A 27,520-nucleotide genomic window follows, 5' to 3' on the forward strand; every position below is an offset into this window, starting at 1 on the left:
AGAAAAAACGTACTGCCGTATTTTGGTTGCAAAAACGTAATAAATATGCCAATAATGTACTGGTTGGCAGGTCTGTAAGGTTAAAAGGCACTTGAGGCAGCTGCAGATGATCTCAATCAAAGTACAATGCATCATTCAGGAGGTAGGTCAATAAACTAACGTTTACACTCATCTTGAATTGATTTGTCCTACAGAGATTTCTTATTATCCCGTTTGACCACCTTGCTTGTTCTTTCGATTTCGTTTTCTCCTTCTGTTTTTCTTCTGCTTCTTCCCACAAGAAACCTCGATTGTCAAGCTTTGATTCCCCGACTGCAGACCCTCGGTGAAGTCTTGATCGTGGTCAAAGGCAGCACTGTTGCTATACGCCTGACCATGGAAGCCCGGTCCGCTGCCATAAGATGGATTTGATGTGACAGGTCGATTGGAGAATAGCCCTGTGATGAAGTCTTGGCCACTGTCAAAAGCAGCATAGTTGGTTCCATCATGGTTAAAGGCAGCAGTTTGACTATGACTAACAGAACTGACGCTATAAAATGGATCGGTTGTGACAGGGCCAGAGGAAAACAACCGATTGGTGAAGTCATATGGAGTATTGTTTCTAGGAAAGTCTTGTTCCCAAAGATCTCCTTGAGGCTTTGTCCATCGATTGTCCTGGTGTGTGCCTTCGACCAATCTTGCATCAATGTTGAAACCCCGCCGCGGTAAGCTATATCCTACGGCATCTTGACGTAGTACAGGACGTTTCCGTTTTTTAGGTATACCATGGGCTCTTCTGACCCTGCCATCCACTTCTTGTTTCCACTTTTTCGCATCACGAAACAGCTTCTTAGATTCTTTACACACACGGTTCATTTCCCTAACCTTTACATCACTTTTCATTCTCTCATTCAAGATTAATTGAACCTCCTGTTTTTCTTTCTTTTTCAGTTTCCTCTTCATCGCCTTCTTTTCGAATTTTGACATGGAATCAGTGACTCCACCCGCAATCTGACCCTTCGTTGCCTTAAGCTTTGCTTTGATTTCTCTCTTCAATACATTCATTGCCTTGACTGCAGATTGTTTTAGTCGCTTTGCTTCAGTGAAATCCCGCGCCGCATCCTCAGGGTTATTTGCCCCCTTTTTCATCGCTTTCAGCGCTTTCTGCTGCTCCTTCTTCTGTGCCCTTGTCAGTTTTATCTTTCCACCTTTGGGTGCCGTCACTGCATCCGTCTTTTCCTTACTTGTGATCATATCTATTTCCTGTTCTGCCAAGTCACATCCTTTCCTATCTCCAAACAAACCTTCGGGTGCCGTCACTGCATCCATCTTTTCCCTACTTGTGATCATATCTATTTCCTGTTCTGCCAAGTCACGTCCTTTCCTACCTCCAAACAAACCTTCGGGTGCCATCACTGCATCCATCTTCTTCTTACTTGGGATCATGTCTACTTCCTGTTCTGCCCAACCACGTCCTCTCCTACCTCCAAACAACCGTGTCCTCACAAATGTCTTGACAGGGTTGAGCATCTCCTTCTTGCTCGTCTGTGCTTTCTCGATGTTCACGACTTCTATATCATCACTTTGAGTAGTTTCTTCCTCCTGTTCATCTTCCTGGGTGAACTTTGATTGGATAGAAAGAGGGATATTTAATGGTTAATTAATAATGAATATTAATTAAAAAAAAATCAAAAGTTATGGCAAATTCAGCGTATTACAGTGAAATATTGAATAAAATATAGATGGTGCCCATCAAATAACCAATGATGTTGGTTGCTATGCTTCAAGCATACATTTGCTTATATAGTTTGCCTCTGCATTTTACTCATTATATATATATATTTTTATTTTAATGTATTCATGTCTTCAGTCACTACATATAAGATTGTCACTTGGTTATGTACTTTATGCTATATTATGTCTCAAGCATTGTTAATTTGTTTTGTATATTATTTCAATAAATGCAGAAAATCCTGCAAAAATAAAAAAAAAAGTTTAATTTAGATTTTCTTTATATGGTAATTATTTAAAGGACAAAGTTGAGGCTTTCTGTCTCAGAAAGAAATAACTCATTCTTGGTGAATATCAGGATGTTTCATACACCTTTATACTTAACATTTCTTTTCTGAGAAAATGCACTTATATGGGTCGACATAGAGTGGAGCCGCCGGCTTGTGACATCACAAAATACAAAACATTTTCATAACTATATCGCTATTATTCTTTATTGGATTTTCCTCAAACCTTCACTCATAGATTTCTCTTTCTTCTGCTCTAATCAAATCATGCTTTACAAGGTGAACTTATCCTGTTAGATGTAAAGAGGACACACTAACCTTTCCTTTCTTGGTGTTAGCTTCCTGAGTGCTACCAATCGTGGCTTCCTTGGTGACAGTGGTTGAATCGACCTCAGTGATGGTTCTCTTTCCTTTTGTCTTTGTTATACTTAATGAGGCGTCACCTGGTAGAGTATAAAACAAATGGGGTTCTAAATTCCCTATCAATACATTCATACGAATATTAAAATGCTCATAGTATCGACATTGCATTCATGTTTAGCGTGATATTGAATGATCATTTCAAAATTCGAAATCAATCATGATATCATTAGTACTGTAGAAAATACAGAAAGATCTTAAATTCTGCAGATGTCAACGGGTCATCAGCAGCACACCAGGGATCACAGGTGCTTCGGCCATTTGAGTGCTGTACACCTCCCCCAGGCTGGCCAGTGCTACGCTGGAATACCCTGGACAGCACCCCCGTTGACACCTAAGTGATCTGATAGTACTAAGTATACCTGAGTCATCCTGGTTATATTTCTATTTTTGACCAGTGACTACCTTGACCCAGTGGATTGGCAAAATAAATAAATTCAATATTATCAAAGACTATGAATATTACCTTATTTTGCAGGCTTTATTTCCTTATTTTATTTCATTTAATTAATTTCCACAAAATTAAAATATATACAAAGCAATATAGAAATACATTTTAAAAATAGTGGTGGACCAAATGAAAGCTCACCAGGCTTATCTAGATCTATACATCAAAACTTTCACATGATTCTATATTTCCAAACCAGAAATCAACCAAGAAGACCTATGAAAATAATAGCACCAAGAAGGATTTCTCAATTTTCTTGCTTGAATTTATCGGACCAAAACGTTATAAACCCAGTTGCACGTGCACATCCATTTTGTTCTGTTTGCATTGTTTGCCCTTCTAGTTTACTCCACTGCAGAACTACCACGATATAAACCAATCACAATCGCAAATAGAACAAAACCTTAATTAAGATTTCAATATTGACAACATCACTACCTATGGTCTTACTCTGCTATTTCTATAATGTTTCTACACCATTTTTTATATCGTTCTGTTACCGTAATCAAAAGATCAGACTGAGACATTCTTCATGGGCCCAAGTCAAGTAATTACCGGTACTTTGGTGACATTGCCATTGTGGAACTACTATGCTAATGGCTCAGCAGCCAATTACAGTTTAGGTTTCCATGATAGGTCACCCTATTGTATCTATTAAGTTGGCCCCTTTTCTGAACCAAGGATTACCTTTCCGACTTTTCAGGAGTTGTAGATACTCTGCGTTCTTGTGCTCCTCTGGGTATATCATCTTCCCGATGTGTTTCCTGTCATAGACACATACCTTGTCGTATGTGAATGTGACAAACTCATCAAATCTCTCTGAGTGGCAGTCCTGCAATCAAATATGAAAACAAAAATATGAAATGATTGTTAAAAAAGCTTGGGTTTCATTGTTTTGCAAATGTCGAATTACTCTTAGTAAAAATCAAAATTGTTCAAAACCTTACCCCTGTCTTAATAACCCATAAAGAATGTTTCGAACCCTAATCATCCAGATGCCTTTTAGCCATCAGTCCAGGAAGGGACATACAAAAGCCCCCCTCCCCTCCGATCTCGTCTGCGCACTCACAGAAAACAATGGTGGGAAATGAAGTAATCAAGAAATAAAGAAATATACAGACATAAAATATAAGTTTAATATATTAAGGAATCCTCAAGGCAATAGTGGTAATGCAATATAATATTTGAAAAACTATGAGAAGTTGCTTTTATTAAAGATTTGAAAGGCCGTCTGAGGAGGTTGAGCAGAACTTCAATTAGAAATTATAATGATGCCACACGTATATATCAAAAACCAATGAATGAACAATTATTGTTTGAACCTGTCTATTAGAAAATTTAGTTTTGTAAAACTTTGAAAAGGTAACATCGGTTAACTAACTAGTTTGAGAGCAACTTACTTAGTTGGAAACTTAGGAAAATTAATCACAAGAAATAAAATGTGAATATACTCAATAATCAAGAAAAGTTAATGGTACTATAAACTACAAATTGAAACATTTTTAAAATACATAAAAGCAATGACTAAAAATAAACAAGGTAAATATATCAAAATTACTCAAGAATATTGATGCGAAATTAAGCTTATGGTTTTATAATGTTCAACTAGCGGACAATGTATGGTAAGACACTTTTGTGGTAGCGTTCCATCCAGCATTTAACTTCTGTGATTTTGTGACAATTTCGAAGCTGTGGCTGGGATAACCTTGTCGGTGGAAGCTAATCTCAAAAGTTTTTGTACATTTGTACGGTAAACAACTTTATATGAACTATTTATGCGTATACATGAAAATAGAATTTGGCTGCAAAACCCTGCCTTTACCCCAGAATCTAATCAATATGGGGTATTTTGAATCTTGTCAGTACAAAGAAAAAGACACTTATCAAATTTCACAAGCACAATACACAAATTCCACTCGGTCAAAATGAACAAAATTCTGACAGAGGCAAGCTTCAATTATGTGTGCACTTGCTTTGAAAAAAATCTGAGATGCAATACTTACATAATATCTATGACCTTTCTGGCTGCAGTTGCTACAGTAGACGGCCTTCTGTTTGAGTGGGTGGTGTATTCGAGTTGGTTTGATGATAGGACCGTGTTCTGTCTAGGGAGCCACCAGGGATGTAAAAAGAAAATTGAATTAACAAAATGAGTGTGCAAATAAATGCCTCTTACATGGCATTCACTCCTGTGACATTTACTTCTCCAGGAAATCCACGTAGAAAGGCAGGCATAAACCTGGGCCCCGTCTTACAAAGAGTTGCGATTGATCCGATCAACCACAACTATGGAGAGCCAGCCACGCCAACATCTAAAATGCATGGTTGTTCAAAATACTCACACATTCATCTTTGTCTTGACAAATTGGTGTGCTTCGCTTTGTATAAAAAAGGACTTTGGGCAGAATTTTGGTAGGAAAATCATGGCAATAATGGATTTCCATATAGTTGAGGTTGATCGAATCAATCGCAACTCTTTGCAAGAAGGGACCCTGAACTTCAAACCTATCAAAACCCTCACATTATTCTAAACCAAAAATCCTATTCCATCCCTTAACCTCACCTTCGCCCTGTTGCATTAAAGTTACTATAAATGTAACTTTGCCATCCAATGGTGAATTGCATAGATTCCTTGATTTTGATTGGCTGTTGATCAGCGTTATCATGGTAGTTACCATTGGACGGCAAACTGGCACTGATATGTCAATGAAATTAGCGGCGAAGCAATTGTCACAGGAATAAATGTCACGTTAGCAGAATTGCTTCCATGTGAAGTCACCAAATCACAACTCAAACAATTTTGTAACTCGTTATTCCTTGATTAGTTTATAACAAACCTTCATCTAAGCAAAGGCAATCACTTGAGCACACTGCAGATTGGATATATGCACTCTAGACATTACATTATCAGAAGTTGGACTACTACTATGTATTATTATCATGCCTCTCTCAATATTTTATTTTTACCTTACAACTAATTATTATTATCATTATTTGTTTGGCGTAACCTGTGCCTGGGAGGCGAAAAGCGAACTGAATCACTATGACCCGCAGGTCTCTCCTCCTGATATAACTGATCATTGGAGGGAATGCAGGTGGACCACTACACCGGGGTTTCACCCTACTCTTATACGAATAGTGCTGTGGGTTCTTCATCAAATCAAATGGACTTTCTCTTTAAAGTCATTGGGTGGTATTTTGACAATTAAACCTAAGTTCAACCCTAGTCTAACCTAGAATTTTAAACCACACTTCTGTAGAATGCTGGTTTCATAATACTTCTTCCATATTCATGAAAATTACCAAGTACCAGTTCATTCATAAAAATCCATTATATTGTTACATTTTCATATTCATTTCATGACTAAATTTTTTACGGTATAAGAATAACGAATAGGTGGCAAATAAGACTTGACAACTGGCAACCCACAGAAGTGTGGTCTAAATTGTGCACTAAACCATGGCTATCAGAGTACAACAGACTACTTGTTACATCATGAAATAATACACCATATAATAAAAAAAAACTTTCAAATAGAACAGATAGGACAACACTTTTGAAGGAAAACACAAACTTACTGTTAAAAGATACTGTCTCCATTGGTCAGGGCACATCTGCCATGAGAAAAAAAGAAATAGACAAAACTAAAAATACACTGAAAAAAAATCAATACCATTCTACTCACTGTTGGCCAACTCCACAAAAGAGCAAATATTCACAAAATATTCTAATGAGATATCCACTGAAGTAGATATAATGTTCACTAAAGCTTTGAGATTATATCAACAAAGGATTTCCACATGACTTTCAAACACATTGGCAAAAGCTGAATTCTGTGCATATGTTTATGAACATTCTTAACCAAAACAAACATAATAGAGCACAATTTATTTTCAAGTGTTAGTGAAATCTGTATAATTATTGGAAAAAGCCAATAAGCTGTCACTCCATTTCAACACATCTCGAATAATTACAAGCATCCAATCTGACGTTACACATTTGATTCATTTGAAAGTTCATCTGACTGGAAAGTAATTTTCAAAACCATGTGTAACTTTCAAACAGTTTTATTAAAGAGCTCCTTCGTCATACCTTCCTCAGATGTCCCTGCATCTGGCATCTAGTACACCAGGCATAGCGGATGTGACGTTTGACAGGGCAAGCCTTGGACTGATGACCGGGCAGGGAACAATTGAAGCAGAGAGCATGAGGGCAGCTCCGGTCAGTATGACCTATCAAAAGAAAATAAAAACAATCAAAAGAAAATTATTTCCAGTGTTAAGGGAAGGGGGAAGGGCTAAGTACTCAAGCAAGGAACAACTGAAGCAGAGAGTATAAGAGCAGCTCCGGTCAGTATGACCTATCAAAAGAAAATAAAAACAAAAGAAAATTATTTCCAGTGTTAAGGGAAGGGGGAGGGGCTAAGTACTCAGTGTCATACATGTAGTATATCTTTGTGACACAGTGTATTTCGTAAGAAACCACAAACCTACAGAATAACGCTACATCTGCAAAAATGTTTATATAAATGTACACTACAGTATATACTTGATTTTGCATAAGTTAACCTTCTCTTTTAAAGTCGAATAATCGCCTAAATTGGGAGCAAAAAAAATTGACCAGATTGTGCAAAACATGCTTCATTAGCATTTTGAGGACATCTTATAATGGCAATGCTATCACTTTGTTAATGACGTGCTGAAGTATCAACTGCCTTGTACTCATACAACACAAATTATTAGGTAAGTTTCTAAGAAAAGTTAATCTTTCCTAGAAACTTTTCTTTCTTTTCCCCATTTGGTCCAGATGGGGAAAAGTGTCCTAACTAGATTTGTTTTCTACTACAAGCACGTTCCAGTGAATAGTTGGCATGTACACCCAAATCTAAGATTGCTACAGGGACATCTACTTACCCCTTGTCCCGCACAGTACGCAGGCGGGAACACGAGGGGGCTGCGGACATTCCGATTTACTATGTCCCATCTCATTGCAGTTATAACACCGGATATGCTTCACCATCGACTGGACAAAGTAACGTCCAGGTACGACACGTTCCTTCTCTCTGGCTTTCCTCTTACTTATCAAAGAACCCTGGGAGAATAAAGAGAGTCCATTTTTAATCGGTAAGACGGAAAGAAGGAAACCCTAAAATCTGTTTCATGAAAGTTGTCTTTCTCAGACAGTTACCATAGCAACGATCAGAGGCCAGTGCTTCTTGGCCAATCAAAATCAAGGATTTCACTGATATTGTCAGCATTGACCATTTAGTCAGTGCTGACAACTTTGATGAAACACACCCCTGATTCCAACAATCAAACTTGAGATTATTTAATGAATAAATAGTTCATATTAATACCTTGGAAATCACATCTTGAACGTGTAGGGATAATGTTACTAAACAAAACTTATTTGCCACTCAGTATCCACTGTTTCACTCTTAACTCTTCATGCGTGACGTTCGCATTATTGCACATCCGTAGGCGTGTTTCGTTCGCATTTTTGCACAACCACACATTTCCCATAGACGTCCCCTGTCCCATTGTTTTTCGAACAATTGCATGCCCCGGAGTGTGCCTAGCTACAATGTATAGCCTGACGCTTTTGTATACCGTACATGTGTACCGATCGATCGCGCGTGCGACATTACTTTAGCGTTCGACGGATTATCCGGCAGATTATCGCAGTTTACAAATTACAGAATCGTTGAGTTTTCCCCAAAAATCAATACATCCTGATCACAGCCAGGAAGTTCATTGAAAAATGAGAGGATAAAATCAATAAACCCTCCTCACAAACAATACCATGGCCATTTTTATTGTTAGGAGTCTGTGACTCATGGCACGAATGTGAATGAGACCCTAAAATAATGCAACACACAGGGGGTTTACAGGTGAACGCATGAAGAGTTAAATAATTAAATAAGATAGTATGTAATAAAGGATGTAAAAGAACAGTTAAATGCTTCTCCAGGTGGGTGTTTCAAAGCTGTTCGTAAGTTAAGAGCGACTTTAAGAACGACTGGTGATCCTTTCTTATGGCGAATGGTATATTCATTAGCAATGGTCTTGTGCATAAGAGAGGATCACCAGTCGTTCTTAAAGTCGCTCTTAACTTACGAACAGCTTTATGAAACGGCCCCCAAGAGTCTTTTATCAGTGCAAGCTAAAATTAACTGGGTTTAATAATGAATACAAATATGTTCTAATTTGGATTCCACAAAACAATAATTATTTCTGTGGTCAAAGAAATCTCTGCTACTACACAATTCAAATAATAACCACATTTCTTGCTCTAAAATGCTGTGAATCTGTAGTGTTGGCAAGGTTTGACACTTCTTCAACAATTGTGTTTTTGTGCATATATGACATTTTTTTTTCATTTGAAAAATTATTTGGTTCAGAAATTTCCGATCAAGGAGAAGAGGAAAATAAAAAATTCAAGATGAATCATATTGGGAGAGATATTCAGTGATTTTCCCCAAACTTTCAAAATACTCACACATGTTAGCATGATGGACAAAACATGACCTGCGTTCTTAACTCCAGTTTTACTTAAAACATGGCCTAGCTCTACATGTAGGTATGAGCCATAACTATTGAAAACTATAACAAGGATCTTTCTTTATACAGTGTAATGTTGAAGAAAACTACTGCATTTGTTTATTTCAAAATTGGAATGTTTTGAGTTCCACAAGAATGAATGTGTCAAATTTGGCAACCAATAGTAAACCACAACTTTAGACCTTGGTTGCAGTTAGAACGGAGTTAAAAACAAAATAGGTCTATGGAACTATAATTGAATGGCACATACCTCTGCATCAGGAGGAATCCGATCTCCCATCTCATCAAAATGGACATGCATACCTTCCTCCTCGCTACAAGACCCGATGACCATATAATCCTCTTCCTCACTGCTGAGATCGATGACGTCAATGCCTTCCTTCAACATTGCTTTCGTCTTTAACCGCTCTGCCTTCCATCCCTGCTCAGCACTGTCCTTTTCCCTGCTGACATCCTCTAAGGCCATACCTTTGCTGTCCAGGAAATACTCCCCACCACCCTTTTTAGGATGCTGTTTAGTTTTTGTCGCATCCCCTTCGCTTTTCTCAGAGTCCAGCAGTATTACAGAGCTTGATGAGGAGTCATCAGCGACCACTACCACCTCTGAAGCTCTGGCATCTGAGGATGAGGAATCTGCTACAGGAACTGCCGAAGACCAACTGCTTCGATCTAGCCTGGCGGTCTTTATCTTCTCATCATCCGATTTGGTCCTCCATGATCTTTTCTTTGGCCTCTCCTTTTCTTGATCCACTTTTCCCTCGCTTTTGAAACCTTTGGGTTTGCTTTTCACATCCAAGAGTACGATATCGGACTCGGAGTCATCCCTTATGACAACAGCAGTTTTCGTCTTTCGGCTACTCTGTACATCTCCGAGTTTTAACTTGTTTCCTTGACACACTCTGTATTTACTATCACTTTCTTCTCTCTTCCTGTCACATGCATCATCATCATCGGAAGCGATTAAAATGCCATTGGTGTTCGGAGTTACCTCACAACTATCAGTGTTCACCAGAGTTCTCAAAGAAGAAGCAGTTTTTGTAGTTGGTGGACATTCATCAGATCTAGCCAACTGCGCATCGCCATCTTTGGTGCTTTGAATATCGCGATCATTGCTGATGTTATAATGAACCTGCCTATAGAGGGCCTCCTCTGTGTCCGACTCGCCTGATCCAGAGTTCTGTCCGTCCATTAATCCATAGCGTTCCAGCTCCAGATCCTCTGCAGTCTCTTCGCATTCAACTCCACCATACATCTTGTAGTAATTTAACTTCAGTGTTTCTGAAAGGAGAGAGATTTTGGCAATTTAAAATTGAGATGTATGCTTTATAGATCTGTTTCTAGATTAATTCCGAAAGAAGAATCTGTACTGATCATTTGAAATTTCACAAATTGCATTCACATCCTGGCTGACAGTACCTACATGTGATACAGGAACATGATGTATGCCATGTCACAATATTCATTACTTATCCAATGTAGAGATGGCAAGCCGGGCAAAGGCAAGACCATATATACCCTTTTTACACAGGATTTTCTTAGCCCCGGACTATCGCTAACCCCTTACTATCCTTAACCCCGTACTATTTTTTTTCCTTTTCACACATGCCAAATTGTTATTGCTAACCCCGGATAAGGAATGCTTGCTTTTCACACACGAAACTCGCTAACCCCGGACTAGTGGTTTTTGTCGATCATTCGTAGTACAAGTACTTCACTCGTACACTTTTTACACACGCTAAAATTTCCTTAACCCCGTACTATAGGTGGGGCTAAATTGCCATTTAGCCAAACCTATAGTACGGGGTTAAGCTTAGCCCTCTTTCTTTTTACACAGCATTTTTGAAAAGTGGGCTAACCCCACCTTTAGTACAGGATTATTTGGCCCTGCAAAAAAGCAGGGTTATCCCAGCAATTGCGGTGCTAAGAGCGATAGTACGGGGTTAAGATCGCTAGTGTAAAACGAAAGTGGGCTAAGCTTAACCCCGTACTATAGGTGGGGCTAAATGGCAATTTAGCCCCACCTATAGTACGGGGTTAAGGAAATTTTAGCCTGTGTAAAAAGGGTAATAGTATTGAAGAAACTTTCTAGAGATAACCCAGAAACCTGTGTGTGAGAGATACTTGACTGTATCCATGTATATACAATGTATTGAGCTGCCAGTGCCAGACAGTGAGACAGCCAAAACCAGACATATGCCATCCTGTATACATGTCTTGAAGCTTAGCTACTAACAAAGAGAACAGACGGCCATTGGCAAGTTTTTTCCCGTCTTCTCATATTTTTTTTATTGAATATACTGTAATTGCATAAAATGTCGGAAATGTACTTATACTAGCCCATTTACATGATTAAGGGCTAGATCTATTCACAAGTACATGTTTCAAACATGTCGCACATTTATTACTGTATACATCCTAAATTTTTGTCAAGTCAATCAAGTTTCTGAGGTCTGATTTCTTTGTGTTCGTGTATAAACCGCAGCCTTCATTTTAGACGATTCCCCCGACAGAAAAGGTGCGGTTTATATTCCTGAAAATACGGTAAATGAATTATCTATCACAATCACCTTCATTTGGCAAAAACTAGAGGCAAGTAATTGTTATTTTGCATAATTTGCATAATTAATTAGAATTTATTAGAAGAAATTACTGTCTGTACACATACATGTATTAAGAAACAAGTGGAATGCCTCTGGCCGTCTCACCTGCATCATGCGGTTCAATATAGCAGCAGTGCTGACTTTGAAAACTACTCTACCTCGCACAAGATGTTCAGTGATACTTGGATACTCTTATGTCCACTTTTTATGAACTAGACCAATAAACTTACAGAGATATGGTTATTCAACAAAAAACCCCAACATGGCCAAAGTTTATTGACCCTCAATGACCTTTGACCTTAATCATGAGACCTGAAACTTGCACAAAATGTTCAGTGATGCTTGATTACTATTATGTCCAAGTTTCATGAATCAGATCCATAAACTTTCAAAGTTATGATGGGAATTCAACAGATACCCCCAATTCGGCCAAAGTTCATTGACCCTAAATTACCTTTGACCTTGGTCATGTGACATAAAACTCATGCAGGATGTTCAGTGATACCTGATTAACCTTATGTCCAAGTTTCATGAACTAGGCCCATATATTTTCTAAGTTATGAACTTATGACATTTCAAAAACTTACCCTCAGGTTAAGATTTTGATGTTGATTCCTCCAACATGGTCTAAGTTCATTGACCCAAAATGACCTTTGACCTTGGTCATGTGACATGAAACTCTAATAGGATGTTCAGTAATACTTGATTAATCTTATGGCCAAGTTTCATGAACTAGGTCCATATACTTTCTAAGTTATGTCATTTCAAAAACTTAACCTTAGGTTAAGATTTGACGTTGACGCCGCAGCCGTCGGAAAAGCGGCGCCTAGGCCTATAGTCTCTCTGCTATGCAGGTGAGACAAAAAATTACAAAGTGGCATGATTTCACATTAATTGAGCTTTCTTTCACCTTTCCATTGATACCAAAATTACTTCAAAGGGCTCAAAAACAAGAAGTTAGAGCCTATTGAACACTTGGGTTCAAAATGGTCACAAAAATCGGTTAGACGTGTGCGTCCTGTAACGTTGGCGAAGAACAATAGGAAACAAGATGGCGGAGTAAACATCGGGCAAGCCTCTTCTGTCTTTTCACAATATTTTTCATTTTTTTTCATGAATTCTTATTTAAAAATAACGAGAGCGTAGAAATGTCGGGAATGAAGTTTTATGATTTATCCCATGTAGGGCCTACATGATTTAGGGCTAGGCCTAGATCTTTTAGACATGTTAGAAGTAGACAAAATCTCGGGGGGTGAAAGTTTCAGGTTTTGGCTGCCTACACGCATGTGAATAGGAATACCTGGCTTCATTGTGAGTAACCTTACATCTGTAAATGATTTTTACTCTCTAGAAGCCGCCTGGCTAGTACTCCTACCTATCAAATGACACCAAATTTATTGATATTTATTTTAATATTTGATTTTTTTTAGTCACATAATAAATATGGTCCTGGTGATTATGCCTGATTGCCAGCTGGACCAACACCAGAGGCACACCCACATTTTATTTGGCTTTTGTTTGGAGAGCACTTATGCAACTAGACCAAAAGCTTCAGTCTCTTAATGGTTGTTCAGCTTAACTCCGTTGGCTACACTCACCCAGTGTTTCCACAGTTCAAAAATAAATTTCCCGAAACTGAATCCCAAATTTCCTAAAATTCATAGATATCTCCTGGAATTTTCAAATTTGATTTTAAACGAAAATCAGGCAATAATACAGCGAGCCTAAATTCGGCCTAGGTGGCCAAAATCAAGGATTTTAGCATTTTTTTGTTCACGCCCTCTTTAAAAAAAGGATTACAAATGCGAGCGCGGAGCGAGAGCGGAAAATTTTAAGCTACGTATGAAAGTGGCTGTAAAACATTAAAATGTAACCTGAATATCATGAATATTGATAGTTTCTACGTTTAATTGCTGTTTAATTAGGTGATCTGTCAATCGACAGATCAACTATTAATTTCGCAAGACTTTTCTTTTTTATTTATTATTTATTTATTTATTTATTTATTTCTTAATTTTTATTTTTCCACCCTTTTCTTGTTACCATAAAATCTCCAAATCTACACCATCAATTATCTCCAAAATATCATCAGATATGGGGACTTATCATGTCATGTGAACGAAATAAGTTCAAGGTCAAAAGGTCATCATGACGTCATCTAGACACCATTTTGTCAAATCACATTATCAATCATATCTTCATTATCAATGATCGAAAATTAACCATATTTACATCACATTAACTTCAGGTCAAGGGTCAACTGTCGATGTCATCAAAGGTCATGTAAAGGTCACGACGTGCGCGTACGCGCGCGTCAAAATTTTAAAATGCTCAAAATCGCTTTTTGACCAAAGTAGAGTATGTTTCAGGTGATTTTAAGCATTTCAAAAATTTGCGCGCGCGCACGGTTACGCGCGCGTTCCCGCGCGTAACGGCACTATAAAACATAGGATCGCCATTTTTTTATATCAATGCACCGATAATATAATTCTGAACAATTTGATACCTTGATCAACCTTCTACGACAAGTAATAAAGGAATTAGCCTCCATCAAAGTTTACAGCACGCGCGCACTAACCATAGACAATATATGTGCAAAAACATGCCTATACAAAATTCATTATAGCTTTTAAAGGAGTACGGTGACCCCCATTTTTTTTTCATATTCGAATAGAGTATGGATGGGAGATGTGATTTCATGTCGCATTTGACCCGAAATTATATCATGACGTCATCAAAATGGCGTCGGAACTCAAAATTCCCATTTTGCTACTTATGACGTCATTATTATTATGCAAATTTGACTTTAACTCTGTAAATATTGGTCAATTTTCGTTCAGTTTTCAATATGTTGTAGCTGAGGACATACTCTATCTAATGCATTTAGCATTTTGCAAAATCTGCATTTTGTTACGTGCATTTTGTTACGTGCATCCTGCATCCTCCATTTTGTTACGTGAAAATGAAGGATTTCATGTATACTTGTGGTGAATTGTGGGAAAAGTTTTTTTTTTGGGGGGGGGACTGCGCGCCCCATGCCTGCTGTGAACTGTCCATGCAAAAAACAATATAATGTATAAATCTTACTGTGATTTTTGCATGGTATGTCGAAAACCCTGTCCCCATCCCACTTGCAATAAAAACCGTTTCACAAAAAAACCTCGAGCTGTATCCAACTTCTCAATTCTGATGGAAAGAAAGGAATATAGGGCCTACTGTAGTTTGGATTGACCCGAAATTATATCATGACGTCATAAAAATGGCGTCGGAACTCAAAATTTCCATTTTGCTACTTATGACGTCATTATTATTATGCAAATTTGACTTTAACTCTGTAAATATTGGTCAATTTTCGTTCAGTTTTCAATATGTTGTAGCTGAGGACATACTCTAATGTGATGCCTTTATTCACTTTTAAAGGAACTGATCATCCTGAAAAACTGCAAGTTATAGAGGCATGTCATTTTCGCTCATTTTGTGTGCAATCTCTATGGGAAATGACTTTTTCTCAAAACTGGATTTTACATTCCTCTATTTCGCGAGGCATACCCTTATAAAAAAAATTGAATGGTATACCATTGACTACCATTTATCATACACCATTGATATACCATTGGAATACCATTCGCACAGCACCCACCATACACCAATGGTATACCATTCAAGCCTCAATGGTATACCATTCAAACTAATTTAAATAATTCGGACGTTACTATTACCATATTCATGAGCACCATTTACCATTCATATACCATTGATCAAACACCATTCACCATTGATCTACCATATGGCCACTATAGACAGGTTTACCATTGACCACCATTCACCATTCAGCCACCATTCACTGGCCTACCATTTACCATTCAGCCACCATTCACTGGACACCATTGGCCTACCAATTGCCTTTCACCATACACCATTCGCCTACCATTGACCATACACCATTCATGTACCATTCACCATCCGCGTACCATTCATCATACACCATTCGCGTACCATTCACTGTACACCATTCATGTACCATACACCATTCGCGTACCATTCAACGTACACCATTCGTGTACCATTCATCGCTCACCATTCAACTACCATTCGCCGTACACCATACACCGTTCACCATTGATTGACCATTCACTTTACACCATTCTACCATACACCGTACACCATTGACCTACCATTTACAGTACACCATTGGCCTACCATACACCATACTACTATTCACCGTACACCGTAGGCTTACCATACACCATACAACATTGGCTTACCATACACTGTACACCATTGACCTACCATTTACCATACAATACTGTCATACCATACACTCTATACTATTAGTCAACCATTCAAATAACACCATTGGTCATACACTATAGACCACAAGTGTACATTCAATGGTAGACCAATGGTAGACAGTAGAACAAAGATGTGCAATGTATAGTAAGCCAATAAAGTACAGTGAATGGTAGACCAATGGTGTACAGCATATCTCTGGGGTTAATGGTAGGCTTAATAATGGAATAAGTATACACAAGAAAAAAATGAAAGCAGTTATTTCAAGAACGTCATTAAAATGTTTTTACTATAAGAAGTTTAAGTACAGCATAAATGGCACAGAGTATTCACAAGTATAGACTTTATAATTAAAGCACATAAGTTATTAATATATATGACTTAGCTACTCGTTGATATCTCTGTCAATCTTGTTATGAAAAAAATAAACATGTATCAAGACAGATCGAGTTTGATTGAAAAACACAACAAATGAAGACTAACATTTCCAAGAATAAACCTGTTCTCTCTTATTGCTTTTTACATGGATTGAGTACTTGGCAAAACCATTGTTCTACATACAAATCTGATACTTGATGTTAAATCTGTTGTGTGAATTGCTTTCAACAATATTAATAAACATTTTTTTACTAATAAGTTCAAGTACAAAAGAGTATTGACAGGAATGGTATAAAAGCACCATATTATGAATACATGTGACTGCGCGACACTACAAGAGATCAATGATTGCACTCCACATAGGTATTATGTTAATCTTCCTATAAACGAATTTACATGCAAGACAGAATTTGGACAACAAACTAATGAACACCAAATTTTGAAGATTAAACTCAAAATGTGCGATAGCCTTCACATGGCCAAATGAATAAAGGGTACCACACCTAGAAGAAATCAAATATCCCCAAAAGGGGGGGGGGGGGGAAATAGTACCCCCGTCCCCCAAATTGTTCTCTTTTTTTTCTTTTCACCTAAAAAGATATATCAATGGCGTGTTTCTACAAAGAATTGTTAAAAAGTATTACCCGCCTAAGTATCCAGAATCCTGGATAAGTTTCCTGTAGAAACAGACGCGATGCGGTTAATTGATTAATTGCATCGCGCAAAATATGGTTTCTCATAACCATCTTTGAGAGGTGGTTATTGCCATGTTAATCCGTTTAACTTTTCTGTAAACATGGGGCAAAATAGCATTCATGTCTGGCTTAAGTGCTTGAACCCAGAAGTGCGATCTCACAGTATACATATATTCTGGCCTGTTTAATCTCGCCAGCTGATCGCGAAACATGTATACCTGCTACAATGAGTGAGATCTACCATGAATTTTGAAAATTTTCCTAACGAGATGCAATTTTTGACATACCAAAATGCAATGTTGATGTTATAGTTTGAATTTTCCGATTTCTGCCGTATTTGCGAAGCGAAATGCAAGTTAATCAGATTATTTGGTCTGTAGAAACAGCTTGGTTTAAGAGCGATAAGGTTATTCGAGTCCGGAAAAGATAAACTGTTTTTAATGATTTATTGTAGAAACACGCCAAAAGTTTATCATAAATACAATAAAGATAAATTAAGAAATAAATAATATATCACACATAGAAAGAAAATAGGGAAGAAAATTATTCAATTTGGAACACTAAAAAACATAAAAAAAGAGACCTCTTTTTGCAAAATATATAGAAAATAATGTATACAAGATACCCACTTATTTCTTTTCTGTCTATTTTTGCTGTGCTGAATCAGATGAATAACTCAACTATGTGTGAGAAATAATATGATTATTGTCTTACACAGAATCAGTAGTCAATTGTAATTTTTTACAACCTAGCTTGGACAAAATTTGAATTCATATAATACAAAAAATATATAAATTGTGATTTTTGTATATTCATGAGGACTTGAAGAGAACAGTTTTACCAAAAAATAACAACTTTAATTCGTCATAACTTCGTTAATCCTCAACAAATTTTGATGAAATTTTCAGTGCTTTTTGTTTGTCTGATGTACACTTTGAATTGTATCACATAACTTTCAGTCTCGAGTACCTCTAGCCCTTCAATCAAATGGGTTGGACGACCGGTTACATTTTACACATAAAATAGTTATAAGGAGAATGAAGGGGACCATAGAAAGAAAGCATGAGAAAATGGGAGATTTTGGTAGGGAGAGAATGAATCAGAAAAGCATCATGCTGAAAATTTCATTAACATCTAATAATAACAAAGTTATTGAATTTGAAATTTTAACAATATTTTGGTAAAAATTAACCTAATGTACACATGATCGTCAGGAATATTTGCTAGGCTTATTGTATAGAATGAAATCATAATTATTCAATATTTTCATACATGTGTGTATGATATGTCCCAAGTATCATATCATTATTTCCAGCAATGCATATCTTCACATTAAAGGTCAAGTCCACCACAGAAAAGGTTGTTTTGAATCAACAGAGAAAAATCAGGCAAGCATCATGCAAAATATTTCATCAAAATCGGATGCAAAATAAGAAAGTTATGACATTTTGAAATTTCGCTTATATTTCACAAAATAGTTATATGCACAATTTACCCACATGCATATGAGAGAATCGATGATGTCCCTCACTTTTTGTTTTGTTTTTCATTGTTTGAATTCTACAATATTTCAAATTTTACAGATTTGACAATAAGGACCAACTGGACTGAACCAAATAATGTTAAGCAATGGTAACTCCACATGTTCAGTGAGAAATAAAACTTTATTTCATAGGTCAATGGGGAGAAAATTATATTTCATATTTAAAAAAACAAAAGAAAAGTGAATGAGTGATGTCATCAGTTCCCTCATTTGCATACCGACCAGGATATGCATATAACTATTAAGTGAAATTGAGTGAAACTTAAAAATGTCATACCTTTCTTATTTTCATCCGATTTTTATGTTTGATTTTTCTCTTTTTAATCAAATCAACTTTTTGTTAGGGTGGAAATGTCTTTGAAATAAATTTTCACTCCATTTTTATAGTTCTCGGAGGACAAAGTGTAAATAAGCACGACTTCTTGTAATAAAATACAAAAGAACAAGTGGGGATATAACATCAGTTTGGGTACGTCGTGGTCTAGTGGTTCTGACTCTCACCTTACAAACAGAGGGTCATGAATTTGAGTCCTAGCCATGGTGTGTTTTCCTTCAGCCCAAAATTTATCCACACTGTGCTGCACTAGACCCAGGTGAAGTGAATGGGTACCCGGCAGGATCAATTCCTTGAAGCTGTAATAAGAAATATTGGATGAAAACAATGCAAAGGACAGTATATTAGCTAAGGGTTCAAAACATCAATGCTTGTCGTGTGTGTAAGCTTTCTTTAGAAGTTCATATACTTTTTTAAATATCGAGAAATTTGCAGTATACACTACCATTCAATTGAATGGTACCAATTAACAAATATCAACAAAACATTTTGTAAAATATGATAAATAAATTTATGTTTAACCATAGATGGGAAGAAAATAACCTATTATCTAATGGGAGGCCCCAATGATGACAAATACCACAACAAATGAATACCTGAGGACAAAGTGTCCACCCCTCCCCTCAGCCAACATACTGATTTTTTTTCAGCTATGCCACTGCAGGAATACAATCTGTTTTATCTCATGAAGCTTTGCAATTTTTCCTGCTGAAGAAAATTCTTACACACATACCTTTCATAAACTCCATTTTTTTCTTGTACACGGCACGTTTTCTGTGTTCAACACCCGTCGTGTCACTCCCAGATAAAGCTGGACCATTAACCTTATCATCCAGTGTATCCGTTGTCCAAACTTTGAAAATGAAATGAAATCAATTTGAGTGTTGTAAAATCTGCATGTATGTGCAGATACAAACAAAAATAGAAAACTAATAAAGTAATAGAAAAAGAATGATCTTAGAACTTTAATTTTAGAGATATTTTTCATGGATCTCTGATTACCAGCCCAGAATTCAGGAAAACAATAAGGAAATGTGATATTGTTCAGCTTAGTTCAGACAAGGCTGTATTATAACTGTGCATGCTTTATACTAGTAATAGCTATGTCATCTGAAATCAAATTTCCAGAGCAGCAATTTTCAAAAGGAGGGTAATCGATGACATAAATTCCATTTCCCTGGTATTGACAATCGCAGAAGCGGATCCAAGTGGGCACATTTGACCTGGGGTCCGTTGTATATTTAGAGTTGCAATAAATCGCAACTCTAAATATCATGCGCAACTTGATTTTCAACCAATCAACAGCGCGCATTTGGGACTTGCGATTGATTTTTTACCTGCGTTTAAACGCAACTCTTTCTGCAATAGACCCCTGTGCCCCCACCTTGAGAGCAAGATAAAAATGTGGCTTTCTTACACAAGTGTTCACCCCCCCCCCCTCGATAGTTACAGCAAATATTTATATTGAAAATATTGTCTCCTTCAAGAGGATCTCTTTTTTGGTTTGCTTGTTATTTAAAGTTTCCTTGGGAAAATCTGCCCCACTAACCCCTTTGAGAAATCATGGATCCGTTCATGGACAATCATATGCCAGTGGATGAATTCCAGACATTGCTTTAGGCAAGTTTTGATCAGTAAATAAATAAAAACAGATAAAATGTGATCACAGGACAAACTTAAAAAAAGGATAAAATTTACTTTCAAAATTGATATGCCTAGCCCCATGAAAAGATCTAATAATACCCTCCCGCATTAATGCTTCACAAGTTTCACACCAGCCAACTGCGAGCAAAACTCCCCACCAGAAATTGTCTACACACATTTTGTGGTCAATACACAATATGCCCACCACTTTTCAAAATATTGCGGATCGCTTGGATTTACCGTCATGTTGATATGGACTGAAGTTATGCGACCAAAAGATTCGCATGCGGCATGTTGGCTATTTGTTCGCCACATGTAAGCATCATTTGTTCGCTTACTTCAGTCCCAATAAACATTACAGCGAATCCAAGCAATCCGCGAAGTGATGTCTACGGATTAGATCAACGCGTCAAGATCGAAGACTTAATACAGCGGTTCCAGATATTTTGAAAAGCGGTGGTATTAACATCGAAATGTGACTGAGAGACCTGTAGACACACATCGATTAAGCCTGAGTCGAATCGATTTTAAAATCGGTGTTCGATCGATGGCATCGAGGCCCGATGCAGATTTATCAAATTCGGTGCATCGAAGAAAATAAAAGAAAAAAAAAAGAAAAGAAATAATGACTTTTCATTTCGTACAAAAATCATCAAAATAGGCAGTAAATGTCTCCAAAATGAAACAATTCCTTTGTTTATGACCCGATTATTTGCCATTATTTGAAGTTTATTTTTATCCAAGTTTGTCTTACTCGCGCGTGCACGGCCGAGATAATTTATGCCTGATGATGAAATTTAATCATGAATGAAATTTCTTCATCGAGATCGCGCATGCGCACTGCATCAAAAGACCAAAATGATACTCCCAATGATACTGCTTGGATATGATTTAAAAAGGAAAAAAAAAATATTTCTTCCTAAGGCTAAGACCATAGAACATTATTTAATAATCATAAATATGAATTAAGAGCTCGATTTGTGAATTGGTATTTTGTTTCAATTTGTGAATTGACATCGTATAGAATTGGGCAGCGCGCTGCAGCTGAGCTGGATCTGGCTGAAAGCTGTGCCAGCGTACTTCATTCTTGAAAAATAAAATCATGTCTGGATTAATTCTCGAACATCGTGACGGTGTGACAATTGCGGAATATTACAGTAAATATAAATTTAGGGGCTCACTTTTACATGGCCATCCCGATAAATTATGTTTATTGTTATTCATTCAGAGCTCATTTTCATCTCCGGTGTGGCACCGGTTGGCTAGCTATAGCACGCCGGTAGTTTCGGGGTGATAAGAGCCTGGTGCCCCGCCGCCGGTACCGGGGTACTTACGGGTGTGATTGTGACTCGATGCGACGGAGCTGAAAAAAATTACTTGATTTCTCCGCCAAACTGTCGATGCATCGATGTTCGATTGAATATAAGCTGTCGAACACCGGTTTACAAAATAATCGATATGACTCAGGCTTTAATAGTCATGACATTTGGGAACACATTTTGGTGATAAGGTATGCTGGTAATCGGCCGGTGCAAAACTGCATTAGCGCCACTTTTCTCTGCATAATTATTGCAGCCTCTGTAGAAAAATTGAATAGAAATCGTATGTTACTCTGTCCAGTCACAGTTCCACACACAAAGTGCACATTTCACCATATAGTGGTACAGTGTAACTTAGTTTATAGGGGCTGCGTAGCCTTTATCATTTTTTAAACTTTAGGACCCCTTCCATGTTTCACCTCCATTTTATCTCATTTACCAACATCTATCAACAACAACAAATTATAGGCCTAATTCCAAAACATTATTGTCGGCAAGTTTTCAATTTCAGTGAATTAACGTTGTGCAGTGTGTTTCACAATTAACGCTTTGACAGTCTTGACATTAGATTAACAAATCATTCATTCATGAATTCAACGTATTCAGAGATGGTTTTTGTAAAACATTGACAATAAACATCAGGCAATATGAGCGAATTACTAATCTATTCAATGCTCGCCGAGCTAAACTCAGCCAACACAAAGCATAAGCACTCCCTATCGTCATAGCCACGTCCCGGCCAGTAGAGCAGCGGCCAGCGCCAACGGGGCAATGGCGGTGGCAGTGCAGTGGTCGTGGCAGTACACCGACATCTAACATTTTGAGACAATTTGAGAAATAAATCAAAGAAAATTGTTATAGAACTTACTGTTTAGCCTTCTACAAATGACTTTGAAGTCGCTGTCCGAATCTGACCCGTGTTCCTTTAGTTTTTGATGAATTATCGACGGACTTATCAACAGCAAAACGGCGGTCCCGGTAGATGGAGTTTTCTTTTTCAAATATTGCAATTGGCGGTTAGACGTGTGCGCGCGCGCGTGCGTGCGATAGAGCTAGCTAGCAAGCAGCCAAGCAGCCCTGCTTGCCAACGCATATGGGGGGGGGGGGGGGGGGTGAATTAAAACCAAATCAGGGGTGTCTTCTTTTTCCTCTCGATTGGTTCTGGGTTGGAAACCATGATGGCGTGAGTGCCACTGTTTTCCTTGGATCTTGGAATCTATGAAAAAAGTTTTCGATCCCTTCACTTTTTTTTCCTGTTCTCTCTCTTATATTTTCTTTTTTTATTTTCGTTGTCTTTTTTTCTTTTCTGTTAATTTTTCTTTTCTTCTTTGCCTTTTTTCTTTTCTTTTTTTTTCCCCTTTATATATATTTTTTTACTCACTCCTCTTCCCTTTTAATTTGCTTTTGTAATGATTGAAATTGAGATTTCATTCAGTAGATTTCTTTTCTGTTACATTGTACTATACCCTGTATGGCGGCAGGGAATTTTGATAGGGGTGAGGGAGCAAGACCATGTGGATAAATCATTTCAATCAAGTAATGACCGGCCTATAGAATAGCTCTCCTCTTTATGAACGCCGTCCACAAGTGGGAAAGAATATTTAGGTCCTAAAAAATAGAATTAGAATTTTTAAAATATCATTTGTAAAAAAAAAGAGAGAAATAATTCATGATTGGAAGCAGCTATAATAGCGTACAAATGGGTTCAGAGGGGGTTTTGACGTTGCAGACAGACCAAATCAGGGTTTGCGGATGGGAATTTGATAGAGGTTAGGGGACCAAGACAACCAACAGTGAATTCATTTTGAGCAAAATATGGGGCATTGCAAGAAACTTCCAATCGAAGCAATCGAACGCAAATCAATTTCAGACTCCAAAATCATGAGAGTCATACTTTTCATTGCAAACTTGCAACTGATCCATAAAAAAATCCAAATTGATATGTTCTATAGATAAACTTAATGTATCATCACCTGTAAATTTGCATCTGATCGAATTTTGGGATTGATTGCAAATATCTTCTTGGAACACTCAATATATAGTTCTTTTTATAAAAAGCGGCCATAAACAAGCAAAATGATTATAAAAATAGAATAAAACTTATTAATTAAAAATTAAAACCCTTTTTATAAAAAAAGATTTCATTGACCGATTGATTTTGTTTTTGCACCCATTGCATCAGATTTAAATTTAGAAGGTAATATGTACAATTGTAAAATATAACAAATTTATAATATTGTATCATAACCACTGGATCAATAATATTTAAACACATATAGACCTTTTACTTTAAATAAGGACAAAGACAATTTAAAAGAATGCAAGAGATCATGTTTACAATCATGAGCGATTACACTTGATTTGGGGAAGCTGCTCGCATAAAAGTCACAGCTCAAATATTTAATTAACTCTAAATACCTTTTAATCTTTGATACATTTTCTTTAAACCTTCGGAATTATGTTAATGGGTAATGCAATTGGGCATACCATTCACCATTAACTCAAATGACATTCATTAGGCAAACACCACTAAGCCACTATGGCTTTACAATTATCCAACATGATTATATATACCACGAGGCACTTACTACTAAGACACCATATTGATACCAATTATACCATTATAGAGGCACATACTACTGAGACACCATTGAATACCACTGAGACACCATTGTATACCACTGAGACACCATTGGGTATATAATGGTATACCATGCAGTCATACCATTAGAGGCACTTACTCCTCGGCACCATTTGACACCACTGAGACACCATTGGGTATATGGTATACAATTCATCATACCAGTCATACCATTATAGAGACACATACTACTGAGACACCATTGAATACCACTGAGACACCATTGGTGCATGGTATACCATTCATTATACCAGTCATACCATTAGAGGCATATACTACTGAGACACTATGGAATATCACTGAGACACCATTGTATACCACTGATACACCATTCGTGTATGGTATACCATTGATCATACCAATCATACCATTACAGGCACATACTACTGAGACACCATTGAATACCACTGAGACACCATTGTATACTACTGAGACACCATTGGTGCATGGTATACCATTCATTATACCAGTCATACCATTAGAGGCATATACTACTGAGACACTATGGAATACCACTGAGACACCATTGTATACCACTGATACACCATTCGTGTATGGTATACCATTGATCATACCAATCATACCATTACAGGCACATACTACTGAGACACCACTGAATACCACTGAGACACCATTGTATACCACTGAGACACCATTGGATGTATGGTATACTATTCATTATACCAGTCATACCATTACAGGCACATACTACTGAGACACCATTGAATACCACTGAGACACCATTGTATACCACTGAGACACCATTGGATGTATGGTATACTATTCATCATACCAATCATACCATTACAGGCACATACTACTGAGACACCATTGAATACCACTGAGACACCATTGTATACCACTGAGACACCATTGGATGTATGGTATACTATTCATCATACCAATCATACCATTACAAGCACATACCACTGAGACACCATTGAATACCACTGAGACACCATTGGGTAATGGTATACCATTCATCATACCAATCATATCATTAGTCACATACCACTGAAACACCATTGGGTATATGGTATACCATTTACCATTAAATAAACTACCAATTACCATTAAGAACTTACCATTGAAACACCACTTAAATACCATTCGCGTACCATTTACCATTCAGATCACCATTCAACTACCATTCGGCACCATTCAAATACCATTGGCGATTTTTATAAGGGTATCTCAATTTCTGTTTGTTGGTTTTCTCTGAGCTTTGAGTATGTTGTAGCTGAGATTGTAAGCTATCGCAATGTGGTCTCCATTTTCCGGTCAGATGCCGGGATCATGCCCGTATTTCACTTCCAAAATTGGATTTCAGATCTTGTCGTTTTGCTTATGTGTAAAGTCTATGGGAAGCGTGTAGCTCAATGGGTAAGGCATCAGACTTGCGTCCTTAAGGTCCCCGGTTCGAACCCAAAAGTGGACATAAATTAATTTTTTTTTTCATTTCAACATTTCGCAAATGTTCCTTAATCACCATTCAACAATGTATATAAGTTCAAGTATCGCACAATTAAGTAGATTAATTTAAAATCGTTTTTAATAAAGCCTATAACATGTACAATCTACAATGTGTATCGCCTACACCTAATTGTATTTCACATATTCTCATTTCCCTCTTTTTCAAGAGTATTCAACATATTCTTTTCGTAAGAAAAGTTCAGTTTTCATCATGATGATCATATTTATCTCAAACATGCTGATTGTCTTCGTGTTCATAAAATCAGAGACAGATCACCTAATTCGTCCTCATGACGAATTAAAATTCTAGTTGTAATTTTCTGATTTCCCGAAATTTCCTGGAATATTTTCATTTCCCGAACCTTTCCTGGAAAAAGTAAAAATTTCCTGAAATTTCCCGAATTTCAGGAAGAGTGGAAACACTGCACTCACCAGGTACGAGGAGAAATAAAAAAATTCAAAAATGTTTAGAAAAACTCCTCGAAACAGACGGCTGCCAGCTGTCTATTATGCAACAAATCATGACAAAGGCAAGCCCAAACACACAGCTGGGCAACTGAAACGCACATGTGCAATTTGCCCATCGATTGCGCAACTGCTTGCCACGACAAAAGCCAAACTTACCTTACACAGAAAGGCAGATATGGGACTGAAGCTAATTACTCCAGAAACCAATCGACGCGACGACTGACAGCATGTCACTCGGCAAATAACATTTCTTGTCCTGTCAACTTGACATATTATATTTGTTGACATCGCCTGGAGGATAACGAGACATATTTTGGCAAAAGACTTCAAAAAAATTAAATATAATGAAATTAAATAAAAGAATGGTCTTAATTTAGAACGTAGATCGTGGTTTTTCATAGACATTATAGAGCTCACAAATCACAAAAGCGCTGGAGGGCCGGGGGGGGGGGGGGTTGAGGGCAAAACGTGTATTTTCATGGGGGGGGAATCGGGGTGCTTTGCATTTTGTTACGTGAAAATGAAGGATTTCATGTATATACTTGTGGTGAATTGTGGGAAAAGTTTTTTTTTTTTTTTTTTTTTGGGGGGGGGGGACTGCGCGCCCCATGCCTGCTGTGAACTGTCCATGCAAAAAACAATATAATGTATAAATCTTACTGTGATTTTTGCATGGTATGTCGAAAACCCTGTCCCCATCCCACTTGCA

General features: G+C 37.3%; 1 protein-coding gene across 1 annotated transcript; it reads right to left on the bottom strand.

Moving 5' to 3' along the window:
* LOC121431744 lies at window positions 1-27,229 on the bottom strand. Its single transcript, XM_041629435.1, has 9 exons — window positions 26,968-27,229; window positions 9,677-10,704; window positions 7,780-7,957; window positions 6,959-7,098; window positions 6,445-6,480; window positions 4,869-4,970; window positions 3,553-3,697; window positions 2,316-2,440; window positions 1-1,602 (listed from the first exon to the last, which is right to left on the bottom strand). Exons 2-9 carry the CDS (start codon window positions 10,676-10,678, stop codon window positions 205-207), a joined length of 3,126 nt encoding a protein of 1,041 aa, XP_041485369.1. The 5' UTR covers window positions 10,679-10,704; window positions 26,968-27,229; the 3' UTR covers window positions 1-204.
* Window positions 27,230-27,520: the final 291 nt, after the last annotated feature.

This window comes from Lytechinus variegatus, chromosome 18, assembly GCF_018143015.1.
Source record: "Lytechinus variegatus isolate NC3 chromosome 18, Lvar_3.0, whole genome shotgun sequence".
In the NCBI taxonomy this organism is placed as follows: domain Eukaryota; kingdom Metazoa; phylum Echinodermata; class Echinoidea; order Temnopleuroida; family Toxopneustidae; genus Lytechinus; species Lytechinus variegatus.

Coding starts and splice junctions, on each gene's coding strand:
- LOC121431744 (XM_041629435.1), bottom strand. CDS start 10,678: ATGTATGGTGGAGTTGAATGCGAAGAGACTGCAGAGGATCTGGAGCTG. Junction 7,099..7,779: donor CGTACTGTGCGGGACAAGGG/GTAAGTAGATGT, acceptor TTCTTTTGATAG/GTCATACTGACCGGAGCTGC. Junction 4,971..6,444: donor GGAGACAGTATCTTTTAACA/GTAAGTTTGTGT, acceptor GTGGCTCCCTAG/ACAGAACACGGTCCTATCAT.